Raw genomic sequence first — 13,594 nt, 5'->3', positions numbered from 1 at the left:
TGAAGTATTTGAACAATGGTATGACTACATTAAGCCTTGTCTACATTGTGAAAGATGATCTTTTTACACTTGGATATTCAGCTTTTCCTTGTGAGAGGAGTGTCCTGAGCATTCTGAAAGAGGGAAGCTGTGGGCAGGTGGAGGCTGCACAGCAGAGTGGGATGTAACAATCCCCATGATGGGGAGACCTAATGTCTAATTTTACTTTAATAGCATTCTCCTCTAGAAACAGCATTTACTGTAGTTTAATACCCTCTCCAGACCCACCAGGACTTGAAATTCAACCAGTTTATGTTGCCTGCTGCTGGTTCTGGGTCTCATGCTGCCACTTAAGGATAGCCATTCTTTGGCACAAAGCAGCCGTCCTATTTGAAAACCACTTGTTGCTAAAATTTTAAAGAACATAATACCATAAAGGTATTTGATTTTAACATCTTTAAGAATTAAAATTGCACTGCCTTTGTACTAGATGAGGATATCTGGCTTCATAGCACTTTGAAATTATTTTAATGGTTCATTTCCACTCTTTTCCTGCTTTCCAGTCCCTTCCCTTCATAGCAAAAGCTCTTTAGCCTCTTTAATTTGAAGGACATCAAACCACATGTCCCATCCCCTTGTCCTCTTTGCCCACTGCTGAAGCTGTGTAGCCTCAGGGCAAGGTTTCTGTGTTCTTCCTGACACTCTGCCCTGCTCTGTGTTTTGCTGGATCTGCATTCTTCATGGGCTTCTGGATTGCTGCCTCTCATATCCTGTGTCCCTACTGCTGGGCTCTCAGCTCAGCTGTGATCCTGAAGGGCACCTTCAGCTCTTTTCATCCATTCAGATGCAATTCCTCTTCTCAGGTGATTTTTGTTTTTCAGTTAGAGCTTCATGTGAGTTTTCTTCCCATCTCTATGCTATTTTTTTTTCTGTCTGTCCTCAGACCACTGCCATGACATCCACTCTTCCTATGGCTGAATTTTTCCATTGCTCTGTTCCATGTGAAAGCAAGCCAGGTGAAGTTACACTGTCCAAAGGCCTCTGTTCTGTGGGTGCCTGTTCCCATTAGTGACAGATGCTCTCCCTTCCTCCTGATGCTGGCTCAGACAAGAGCTTCAAAAAACAAGAGTTTTTGTGGAGTGACAGTGCTCAGGTCTGTCTTTTGGCCAAGGAACCCCGTGTTTGTTAAACAGCTGCTTCCTCTGCCTTTCCCCAGTCATGCTCCTTCAGGACATGAATCCATCTTTTCATATTGGAGCATGCAGCTGGGTAGCTGAAAGGGAAAGTTCTGTCTGGCTGTAAACTGCCTCAGCTGGAACTACTGCAGAAGATTTCTCAAGGGACAACTGAGTAGGAAATTTCTCTCAAGGAAAAGAGACCCTGTGTGACTGCCTCAGGAACTTCCAGGGGAGAACAGGCACAGCTTGAAGCGGAAAGGAGACCATAAGCAAGCAGAAAGGATGAGCTGCTTTCAGTGCCTTCTTATGTCTCAGGGGCCCTTGTGCAAAGAACTCAAGTTGTGTCTAAATTATTTTTCTAAAATCTTTCAATTCTCTGTACTTGGAAATGACTGCACAGCATTTTATAATAAAATCCAACCATGAAGCTTAGAAGCCTTTGTGTACATTAAGGAAAAAGTCAGTACCACAGCTCAGACAGGGCCACCTCCTTCTTCAAACCTTTACCTTCTGTGCCTCTGTCCTAACAACTTCAATAAAGATCAACTAACAAAGCACAAGTAAAACTCCAGCTCTCTTCTATTCCTGCCCTGTGTATCTGGGCTGGAACTGCAGCCAAGGTAATGTTCATCCTATTTGCTGACCAGGAAAAGCAGCCCACAGAGAGATGTAACTGATTAATGGGAGTCATCAAACCCCACCTGGATATTCATTTACAGAAGAGCCTCATCAAATGCTGGGCTTCAAATCCCAGGAGTTTGCCTCGCTGTGAGCCATGTCCAGAACACTGTGAAACCTCTGAAGGCTCAGTCTGTAATATTTTGATCACTCTTTTTTGCAACTTGACTGCTTGCAGGAATGGCCCCGAAGTGTTAAGTCAGAGATGGACCTGTAATCAAAGTTCCAGTTTATTTGGTGAAAAACACTTCTACTTACAAACAGAAGTAACATTTTACCCCGCTCAAGTATTCTGTCATTACCCTGTTATTTCTCTCCAGCTGAGTCAGAGTACATTACAGTTTGTCTCCTGGCTCATGAGCACACACAAACCCTGAAATCTCAAATCCAGCCAACACTCAGTCACTCCAGTTGCTGCCCCATCCCTCAGTCCCGCCCCCAGCGACAGCCCAGGATGTCCATCTGACCCAAGTGCACCTTTGGGGCTGCAAGACCTCACAGGAACCAGACACGACACCTGTCTATTGAAACCTTGTGTCAAAAGTGTTGAAATGTGCTTAAGTTTTAATAAATGCAATTTAAGAACCTTCCCTTTATAGAGCTTTATTAATCTTTGGGTTTCACAACTGAGATTTGTATTCTATACAAACAAAAAAACAGAAGTAGTTTTTACAAAGATTTACAGTCTAAAATGTATTAAGTCTTTATCCTGCAAGACTACTTAAATATTCTTCTGCAGTTTGAAAAGAAATGTTAAATGACACTTGAGAAACGATGTTTCCCTAAACATTTCTCATTTACAAACAGATGTAACTAAGTGTTGCAACTTCCTTGTGAGCATAAGCACCCTCCCAGCTTTGGAACTCTACCAGACCCCCACACTCTGTCTGGCTTCTTGCTTTGTTGTTTCAGGTTTTTTAACAACTGACTTTTAACTATTCAGTGTGCTGGCATAATTGTGAATGGTTTTAGGGGAAAAAAATTAATCCAATGTAGAAGTCTGAGATTATTCCTCAATTCTAAATATTTACACACACACAACCCCCCCGTGTACTTCTGTAAATCAATGACAATGAAACTAAACTTCTCAGCATCACATCTGTTAACATTTATTCTCTCAGTACAGACTAACGTGACCAAAAATGTCACTCTTAGCAGCCCTCAGATACATGTGACCTGCATAACAAAAACCAAAGTAACTTAAACTCATCAACTACTGTAAACACACTGTAATGCACCACTGCACACACCTTTTACTAGATATTTACAACAGAACCACACCATTTGCAAAATCTCTGGATTCAAATGATACAATTTAAGTACAAATACTTCTCAAGCTCAAAAACCATTTTAATCTACTGTGATTCAGGAGTGCTTGGGGAATGAAGGTGTCATTCACTGTAAGAGAAAGTACAAACTGTAGATAACTGACTCTTTTTGCATTGTATAAGTGCAGACACAACACAGCAACAGGTCAGTTACTCCTCCAGAAGAGGAGCAAATAATGAAACAATTACATTTTGCAAGACTGTTTAGTAAGATCTAAACTCAAAACCAAACACTGCCAATACTCAGAGACAAAAGGGCAACAGGCACCTTTCTATCAGTAACAATTCCATGTACAAGTCATCCCACATCCTGCTGTACACCCAGACTCATCACTGCTTGTGGGAGAATCTGAGGTCTAACATACAGTCCTTGTTAGGTTTTTATTCAAGTTCACTCTTAAAGTTTTAGTCAAGGACAAAAAAGCCAGATTAAAAACAACTGCATTACCAAGGTTGCAGTTTTCCTAACAAGCCAGTTTTGAAGATCTTTTCCAGTTTTGTGCTTCATCAGAGCTGTTGATTTAGTTTGGTGCTGAAGACATCCCAGAACTATACCACTGGATATTCTGGATATATTCTTTATGCAGACTTAGCTATAACTGGAACCTTACAAAAGGAAATCCAGAAAGAAAATCTTGTGTAAAAGTGAACTGAGTGAGAAGCCCATCTGAAATATAAATGCACACAAACCATGTCCTAACAGTAACTCATCCATGAGTCAAACGCAAGGAAGGTCAAGTTTAATTTGGTTTTTGTTTTTAAAAAGTTCTCAAACTGCTAACAGCTCAATGGCTCCTAACAGTAAGGACTTGACTACTATTCTCAGGGATTTATGGATTAAAGAAGTCTTGAAATATGTTTCTTCTCAGAAAAATAAATGAACCTTTTAAATATAAGAGCTGTTTAATATGCATTAGCTCAACAACTTAACCTTCCATCACACTTTAAAATATTATATAAAGGATTAAAACATTTAAAAGCACAGTATTAGTAATGCCACCACCAGCAAGATCTCGACCAAGAAAGTTCCCTCACTATCACCATCAACATACCAGAGTCTTGCACTTTGAAACTGACTGTACATTGTCATTTGGCATGGTTACATATTTTATTGCTTATTTACACAGGGTTGGGGGTTTGAGAGGTTGCAAAAAATCATTTTGCTTCAATGTTGAAAGATGACTGGGAATCACATCCTTCAGCTTAAGTAATTCTTTATTACTGAAACAGTTTTGTGTCTGAATAGTTCTGTGGGGTTTTTTTGGAAGCCAGACTCCAAGTGGAGCAGGGGCTGGACAAGGGCACAGCTGGCAGCCTGACATGGTTCTTTCAGCAAAGCCAGCTCAGTCTGCCTTTGTGCAGAGAGCCCAGTTCACCAATGGGGGCACAGAACACGTTTTACTTTAGGAGGGAAAAAAGAAGTATATATATTACATATTTTTTAATATAAAAAGCTCTTAATAAAAAGATTAAAACTCAAGAGTCAACATTATATGAGTATCTATTGTTAAGATAACCGAGCAACAACCTGTTCCTGCTCAAGTTCATTAATGAATTGCACTATGTGCTAAAACTTCTACATAATTATTAGCAGCATTGTCTCTCACCATTCCTACACTGTCTCTAAAGCAGGTGCACCACATGCAGCTTCCTTTGCAGAGATGCTCAGACGGTACCTCCTGGTAAACATTGTTAAGTGCATTACACAGACAATTCTTGCATCAGTTACTGTAACCAACTTAAAACCAGGTGCAAACCCAGTCAAAAATTCCTACTAAGTACTAATTCTAATGACTTTTCACAGCCTGTTCAAATACTACAACTTGTGTATGTTCCTATATTTTACCTCCTTCAGTTGGTGCTGACCTTGACTGAATTTTCCAGCTTTTCCCAAAGTTAATTTTGTTCCAACTCACAACTATGACCACAAATACATTTGTACACACACTGGTTGTTTAACTTTCTCATCCAACTTCACACGAATAGGAATTTTTACAAAAGATGAACAAAATTACAAGCTTTACAGAAAAGCAAAAGTAAATCCTAATGTCTATAACATCCTTAAAACATATATACTTTGTTTCAGCAGCAGTCCTGTATACAGACAGCATATATATATATATATATATATATATATTAACCTAAGTGGATTTAACATGGATATGTGGTCACACAGGTCACTTACAGCCATTGAGTGCTTCCACAGGGGCCCTTAGCACAGAGTGGTCCCTGCAGAGCAGCTACTCCGCAGTGTGACATCCCAGCGTGCAGTGCCTGCTTCTGCTGTCACCAGCTGGTGTGGAGAAAGGCAGGATTTGGGATCAGCATAAGGAAACGTTGGGCACTTTCAGCAAACAGAGAATGGGACTGTGAATTCCAGTGGACAAGCAAGAAAGTCAACCTGAGGTTCGATGTCTCCCTGAGAGCAGCAGCAGCTGCTCTGGGACAGTTGCAGTCCAAAACTTGAATATTCTTCAATCACACAAAGTAAAGGTTTTTTTCCATTTCTCCTCATGTACATAAACCATCCTATATGTATTGATTATTGTGCCCTAAGACATACAAATACCAAAAGTTATGCTCACAGGTGTTGCTATGCATTTTATCTAAATGTAACTTACCCCCAGCCATCATTTCTGTAAGATTTAATAGCTCAGTCAAGTGGTTAAGTCAGTCATGTCCAAGTGCTGTTTTGCTAGTCAAGGCTTCTACCATTACAAGAATCAGTGGTGCAAGGGCAAACCCCACCATTACAGAATGCTCAACTGGAATTTCTACAGTAATGCACGTAAATTTATCTACTTCTCATTCCAGCACTGTATGTATTTACTGCCACACATTTAATTTTGCTTAAATTTTCCAACACCATTGCATTTTGGTATGCTTTGAATGTGTTTGCATTTTTGCTTTTTTTTCTTTTTTTTTCGACGCTGTAATAGTCAGCTCTATTAAAGAAATTTATGTAAGTAGCATGAATGGGAGCAGTGCAACAAGCAATATGTATCTATAGTTTTCCCTTGGAAGAAAACACTCACTAATGCTGTGTTTAAAATTGTCCCTATTTAAAAAGTAAAACCAGCAGTCCATTGGAAAAAAAACCAACAACATCTACAAACTAGGTGTTCCTATAGACAAGGATAAGGAACCAAAGCTTTGAAGGTCTCAGTGCTTCTTTATTCACACAGGAATATGAGCTAGCTTCTGTCCCAAATCTCAGTGCGCCAGATCAGAATGACTGACACTCAGAGCTCGCGAGTCTGTCAGACAATTATTTCGTTCCTGCACGAAGGGGGAAAAAAACAAAGAAATTAAGCAGATATCCAGATAGTTCGAGCAAACAAACAAAGTCCTGGTTTTAACAAATGGGAACAAACACAAGGAACTATTCAGAACTGTTTATGCTGGATAGGGGGATGGTTTCTGGAGTCCAATAAACATATTTTTCCCCAGTTTTTTACTAGCAATACTATGAAGTATATACACCCTTACAATCCAGCCTAAGCCTTCCCAGAAATGCAAGAGCCCATTTATGGGAATTGCCACAGGTGTCTAGAGTGGAGGAACAACAAAAGTTCACAAGAAGAAAGAACCTGTTTTACTATTGCATTGTACACACCAACAAAAAGGCTGTCCTCTGGAATTAAACACACTAAACCAATTAAACACATGCTGAGGATCCACCCAGTCAGGGGCACCTGGGACACAGCTCTTCGACACCCTTGGCACTGTTGCTGCACAGAATTGTGCTTTACCCTGGATTTGTTTTGGCTGAACCTCACCCTGAGCAAAGTTTTGCTTACACTTCCAACTACAGGGAACTCTGCAGCACATTCTTTAGGGATCATACAGTTCCAACACCTTTACACCACTGGGGAGTACAAGAGGCACAGCTGGGGCTTTCCTGCTACTTCAGGACACGCAGTGATGAAGATCCTCACCTACAGTTTTGTTAATACAGAAACAATTTTACCTTCCTAAAATTAGTAGCAGTTACTGTGTTAGTAAAACACACAGCAGTGTTTAGAAGAACATTGCTCACTCATTGGACAATTTAAACAGTGATTTGTTAGGTAAAAACAGGCAATGAGGAGTAGCATTTGGGCACACCATGAACAGTTAAGCAAAACAGGGTTTTCTATTAGCAGAAGCACAACAAAGATCAAACTTCTGAGACTGCTCCTGTGCCACCTCAGAAAAAACTGAAGTGTCTAAGGGCACCTGGTAATGTACAGCAGTTATAATGACAGGGCTTTTTGCAATAAATGGCTGAAGTAAAAAAATATTGAAAATACTGGGCTTTAACAGTCCTTGCATTTTTAAGTTGCTTTTATGAGAATGTGAAATTCCGTAAGATTTATATCCACCGTAATAGAAGTCCAAAGCCAGAGACTGCTTGGTATCATAAAAGATAATGCTCTTTCCTGGCTGGACTTGAACCCTTTCCTAAAATTAATAATAATTCACAAGTGTCAGAGAATGATGCCTTAAGCACAGTCTTCAAACACCTTACTGAAGTAGGATCTTACAATCACTGTGAGGTTGTTGCTTTATTACTTATCACACTCTTTTTATCCCAAACCCTACTAACAGTATTTATTTTCATAAGAGTATTGTAGGGCTTCTTACTTGAAAATGATCTTCAGTAGCCTTGCCACCCATGTTAAGAACATTCAGAGAACTGGCACGCTTCATGCTGCAACCAGGACAGTGAACATGCAAGGATAAACTGATCAGAATGGCTGAAAACTACAGCTCTAAAAACACAAGTACAACGAGCAATGCACAGTGAAGGGAGTGGGAACAATGCCCCAAAACTGATCTGAGGGACAGCCTTTAAGATACCAACTACAAAAGTTCAAATATGTTTCTATACTCACTTCTAATTATATATTAACCCCCCAAAATTAAAAGCTCCACAGAGCTTAAACATTTCAGGCAACTCATTTATCTCAAAATCTCAATTTTTAGAGTGCATCAAATTAATACAGTGACTTACACTGAGTTTTAATTATTAATTATCAATTAAAAATTTCAATTTCAGTTTTAATTTTGTGTGGCTTCTTACAAAAGCATCAAAACATTCAAACAGTTTAGGAAAAACATCTGAAACACGTTTGTTGTGTAGGCAGCAATTACCTTGAAAAAGCTACAGCAGAAGTTACTTTGGTATTTTCTGCCTGAGTTAAACCTTCAGAATAAATTTTTTTGAACATTTTAAAATGTTTTATTGTAAGTATTTCAGAGTGAAAGGAGATAAGATGGCTGCTGCCGTTAACTTTGGTTGTGCTTTTGGCTTTACAACACTCCAAGCAGTGGTAACAAACACCCTAGAATACGGTATGGAAAGCAATGGAAAATGGAAAAAAATTCATCACCTGCCTGGGAGCTACTGACAGTCAAAGTATCATTGCATTTCCTGCAGTATCTGCTGCTGTTTGAATTGAGGATGAACCATTTACCTACATTTCTCAAATATACACAAAATTTATCAAAAAATATTTTCAAGTGTGCATCATGAAATTCGAGATCAGCCCTAAGACTCCTGTCATGAAATGTCTGACGTCCTTTACTTCAGTGCCTGTCTGCTCCTCAGAATATTCTGCATTTGCTCTGATTTTTCATGAGCTCTTTAACTATTTCAGAACTAAATGAGGGCTCTGAATGCATATTTGATGAACTGGTCACAAGACAATGAGCCCGAACCCTGCAGGGCTCCCTGCAGTTTGGGACAACTGGCTAAAGCAAACCTTCCAATGCCTTCCAGTAACATGGAAAGGTTTATCCATACACATCACTTTAGATATTGTCCAGATTTTCTTTCGACTGAAGCAACACTGCTAACAGTCAAAGCACAAATGTTAAATGCTTTGATAAAGCAAAAGCTTAACAGGACAATGAACCAAAACACAGGGCAAGAGGTGCCACACAACACGGCCTGGCTGGTTCTCCCCAGCACTGAACGTGGGTGTTTCCAAAGCCAGAAGCACACAGTTCAAAATATTTGACATGAGTGTTAGCAACAACAAAGCAAGGACTCATGCATGGTGTACACCTCTCATTTATTCGAGGAAACAGGTACAACAGGGGTTATATATGGAAGTCAAAGGAAGTTAATCTGCAAAACAAACAAAATGTTACAGAAAACTCTCCAGAAGAGCATAAAGGTTTATGGGAAACATTCCAGGGAAACAGAAAATCCACCAGTACAAGTTCACACGTATATTTTAGGTTCTTGCTAAAGTGCCAGTTAAAAAAAAAAATACTCATACCTGAGATTCTACTTTGTTTGTGGGTTGGTCTTTTATTTGTTTGGGTTTGTAAAAATCAACATTTTTAAGAACTTCAGTCTGGCATATGCACTTTTAGTTCCCTCCATGTTGCAAACATGACACCACAAAGAACATGCAGGCATTTTTTCAGTGAATAAATAATATCAATAAAGAAAGCTTGTTTCTTTCCTTCTAGATTAGAAATTTTAATTGTTCTGCTGTATGGTCAATATTTTTGAAGTGAAAAAATAAAGAACGCTAATTAATCAAAGTTAAATTATTACAGAAACAAATTCTGAAATATAAAAAACAAACCTTGCTTCAGGTATTGCATGTTTCAAATACCAGTTTTAAGATACTTGTTATTTGTCAAAAAGGCATTTGCAGGATTGTAAAGAAACTATTTCCCTGATGAGTTTTCCACTTTATTCTCTACAACCTTCTGTATCAAGCAACAACATGGACACTAAGTCCTTCATCCTGTGAGTGTATTGTTATTCAAGTATTTCTCACTCAGTGCTCACACCAGCACTGTCAATTCCTATTTAGAGAAGCAGAGTAAAAACAAGAGGTGTAAATCAAGTTCAGAGTAAAGCCTTCCTTGAGACACAGGCAGGGAATGCACTGTTAAGGAGGGAGGCACAGAAGTGTTCTACCTAAAGTGGCTGCCTTCACAGCAAGGAAGATTTGTATGTGTACTATGTTTGTATTGAAATATTCAGCTAACACACTAAACCCCAAAGGTCTGCATGGTAACAACTGAATATGCTTTCTGTTACACTCAGAGGAAGAAAAAAAAATTCTATTCACTAAAGTTTCTTCATAAAATGAAAACAGAACGATTTCTTGAAATATCAAGATGTAAACTATGCTTTATCACCTACAAAGCTGGTGTTTAATACCAGAAATCTCTGCATTTGTTATTAAAACGAGCTAATATAAGTCAGGATTTTAAAATGCTATTTATTGCCAAGAACAGAAATTATAATATTTGTTGTCCTATACACTGAAAATGCCTATCTACATAAAAGCCTAGCAATGCAATACACTTTGCAAGTTTTAAGAATAAATTATTCCTTGACAACTATGGTGACATCTAAAACCAAGCTGATTTTGTCAGAAAGGGAAAGCAAGGAAGATACTGCTTTGCTTTCAATTTTGTTTCACATTAATGCCTTCATCTGAGGAAATCTCATCTGGTGCTACAGGTCCCACAGTGTAACTCATGTTATTGTGGGTAGAGAACTCTGGTCAGGTAACACAACTCAAGTGGAGACAGTAACAAGGCAGGTGAGTTCTCACAGGCACTGCAAAGCCAAAGCTTCAGTTATATGTAAGTATCATTTTCTATACCTATAAACATGGAGGTAGTTTACCTGCAGAAAGAGTTAGCTATAAATACTACAGAGAATAAGGACTGAACCTCCTGGCTTTTGTGAAACTGAAAGCTTTTCCACATCTCACAAAAATGAGGAGAAAATGCAAAATTAGCTATGAATAAATGTATCTATTCATAAAACAATATACCTGAACTAAGATATATGAACTCTGGACAGAATTGAATAGAAACAGAAAACCAATGTATGAAACTAATACTAAAGAAAAAGAAGGATTTCTCCCTTTTATTCTATTTTGGCTTGCCTTTGTTTTTCCTAAAGCATTTTAAATTTATACATTTCCTTCTTCTAATCTCGTGCTTTCCATAGTTTATTCCCAAACTCTTATCTCAGAGATAGTTCTTTATGATGGATCAATAAATGCAAAGGAATTTTGACCTTCAATTCTATTCAATGCCTTCAGCATCAAGTGTCTAGCAGTGAAATTTTAAGTAACAACTCTGAAATTCAGATCAGGTTGAATTTGAAGTAGATATGCAAGGAAGCTAATTCTACATATACTGCTGCAGTACCTAATGTTTTACAGCCACAGAAACAGTAAGACAACTTCACTGGAGCACTTCCAGTAACAGTGAGACCCTGCCTCCAGGTCACTGTAAAACCATCATCATTGTCACCATCATCTTCTTCTACATTACTCAGATGCAGTTGTTCCATCAGAAGCTACCCCAAGTTTTCCAACATGACTGTTTTAAAGCACAAGTTCACACTGTCAGCTTCCTGTCAACTAAATGAGTTCTAGTTTTGCACAATAATGTAAAACTGGCAGCAATTATGTTGGTGGTGAGGGTAACATCCCAAAGTGCCACTATGAAAAGCAGTAGGTGAATTCTAACATTTCAACATTGCAGCAGCCAGTAAGTGATGAATGACTTTATGGATCTACAAGAAATATTACACACATTCAAATCCATCATCATATGATAAGCTGGGAAGAGTGAGCAGTCAGACTCAGTAAATGTGGATTTTTACCAGACTTCACTGGGGCCATAATGTTAGTAAGATGCACAACTACGCTCAAGTTTTTCAACATTCTCCTCTGCTCTCTGACACCTGAGTCTTCCAAAAATAAAAACCAAAAGCAGCTTCAGTTGGTAATTCTCTTTATGCTCACAGCAACATTTAAAGCTGTATCAAGAATGCATCAAGATACTAAGCTATATCAAGAATGTTAGTTGCAGGTTTATTGTACTCAGGGTTTTACTATAAAAATCATTAACATTTATTATTCTCCACCGCTGTGTGAAAATAATAGTTTTGCAGGTAACTAACATTTATCAGTAGTTCTGTGAAGTTTTTCTAATCTTCAAGTAGGTAAAGCAGCAAAAAGAAAAAAAAAAGTAAACTGAGTTAATTCTTACAAACAAATATAAATCCTCTGATGTTACAGAACTTACAATGGAAGTTTAAGGAGTTATTTCTATTTTATTTTTCTTTAAGATATAGCTGTGTATGATAGGCAGTTAGCTAAGCATGGAAGGGAACACTGCCCTAGGAACTACAGACCAAGGGACAGCAGCACAGCTAAGAAGAGATAATGAATTACCCTGGGTTCTTTGGTTCACTGTCCCGGGAATTTCCTCCCTTCAGCTTCCTAACCAGCTTCTCACTGCTGCGTCTAAGGGATGCTCGGAGCTTGCTAAAGGAACCACTGCGCTTGAGAGATCCAGTGCCATCCTGAAAGAAATTGAATACATGTGAAACTGCACGAGCCTGCTGCCCTCCCACAAGCCTGGCTGGAAAATATTTCAGTGATGAATTATTACTTTTTAATTCATATTAATATACAATCATACTATATTACATGTTTACCTAAACATGTAATACCACATAGCTACAACTTTACCAAAGCAAGAGTTCCTTCCACAGTGTAACAAAGATTTCTAAATGTGAAGACATGTTCAAGCCACAATTCATCATTAACACAAACCCACCACAGTAGTCCAACAATTCACCACCAACATTTCATATGAGCACACCGTGGTTAACCGAGTACAAGCCCCAAGCAAAAGCATTTCATCAGTCTAAGAAAAAAACATGTTTTGTTCTTACTAACTATCTACATTACTTGCAAACATGTTTAATTAACCCTAAAATCCCTAAACAAAATTATTTCTAATCAGAAATACTTATGGTCAAAGTCCTGTGCTTCCTTTTTCAACTTTTACCAGAGAAAATGTAAACCACAATGAAATTAATTTTTCATATATTGCATTCATGTTTTACACTGCTGTGCTTACCCAGAGAAACTTGCAGGAGTGACCACAATTCTATTTTTAAATGTTTTACTCTTACAAAACCCCACCAGTTTAGTAAGATTAGAAGTGACCACTTCCTACTCCACAGAAAACCTACGTGATTATGAAAGAAGAGTTGAGAAAGAAAAAAGCACTACTAAGCAAAGACAGACACCTGAGTTGGAGTGAGTTTATTAGAAGTTAGAAAGACAAATACACAAATCACTGAACACCAAGATTAGTAGAGAAAAGCATAATTGCCAAAATCTCACACAAAGACTAAACAGCAATGCTACTTTAGAATAATTGTAAGTGAAGACATCCAGAGTTCCATATTGATGTTAACCATATAATAGGTCTCTAAATACATTTTAAAGCACTTGGAGAACATGCTTTACTTCTATGGGTTTGGTTTTTCTCCTGTAAAGATCACCATCATGCCATTTCAATAATACCTTGTGTGATACTTTTAACTACCTTTATTCCATAGTGAACAGCTACTTATAAAGGTCATTGTTACTGGTTTGG

The 13,594-nt window shown here is 38.3% G+C and overlaps 1 protein-coding gene across 1 annotated transcript in view; it reads right to left on the bottom strand.

The window, feature by feature from the left end:
• Nucleotides 1-5,210: 5,210 nt before the first annotated feature.
• Nucleotides 5,211-13,594, bottom strand: part of KLC1 (kinesin light chain 1) — a 44,073-nt gene continuing 35,689 nt past the window's right edge. Inside the window, exons 14-16 of the mRNA XM_062495689.1 lie at nt 12,376-12,506; nt 7,790-7,856; nt 5,211-6,442 (exon numbers count right to left, since the gene is read on the bottom strand). Of these exons, the coding sequence (XP_062351673.1) occupies nt 6,377-6,442; nt 7,790-7,856; nt 12,376-12,506 (264 nt within the window). The 3' untranslated portion in view covers nt 5,211-6,376. The remainder of the gene's footprint in view (nt 6,443-7,789; nt 7,857-12,375; nt 12,507-13,594) is intronic.

The sequence above is a fragment of the Cinclus cinclus genome, chromosome 6 (genome assembly GCF_963662255.1).
Source record: "Cinclus cinclus chromosome 6, bCinCin1.1, whole genome shotgun sequence".
Lineage (NCBI taxonomy): Eukaryota > Metazoa > Chordata > Aves > Passeriformes > Cinclidae > Cinclus > Cinclus cinclus.
This window is presented reverse-complemented; position numbering and strand designations above follow the sequence as displayed.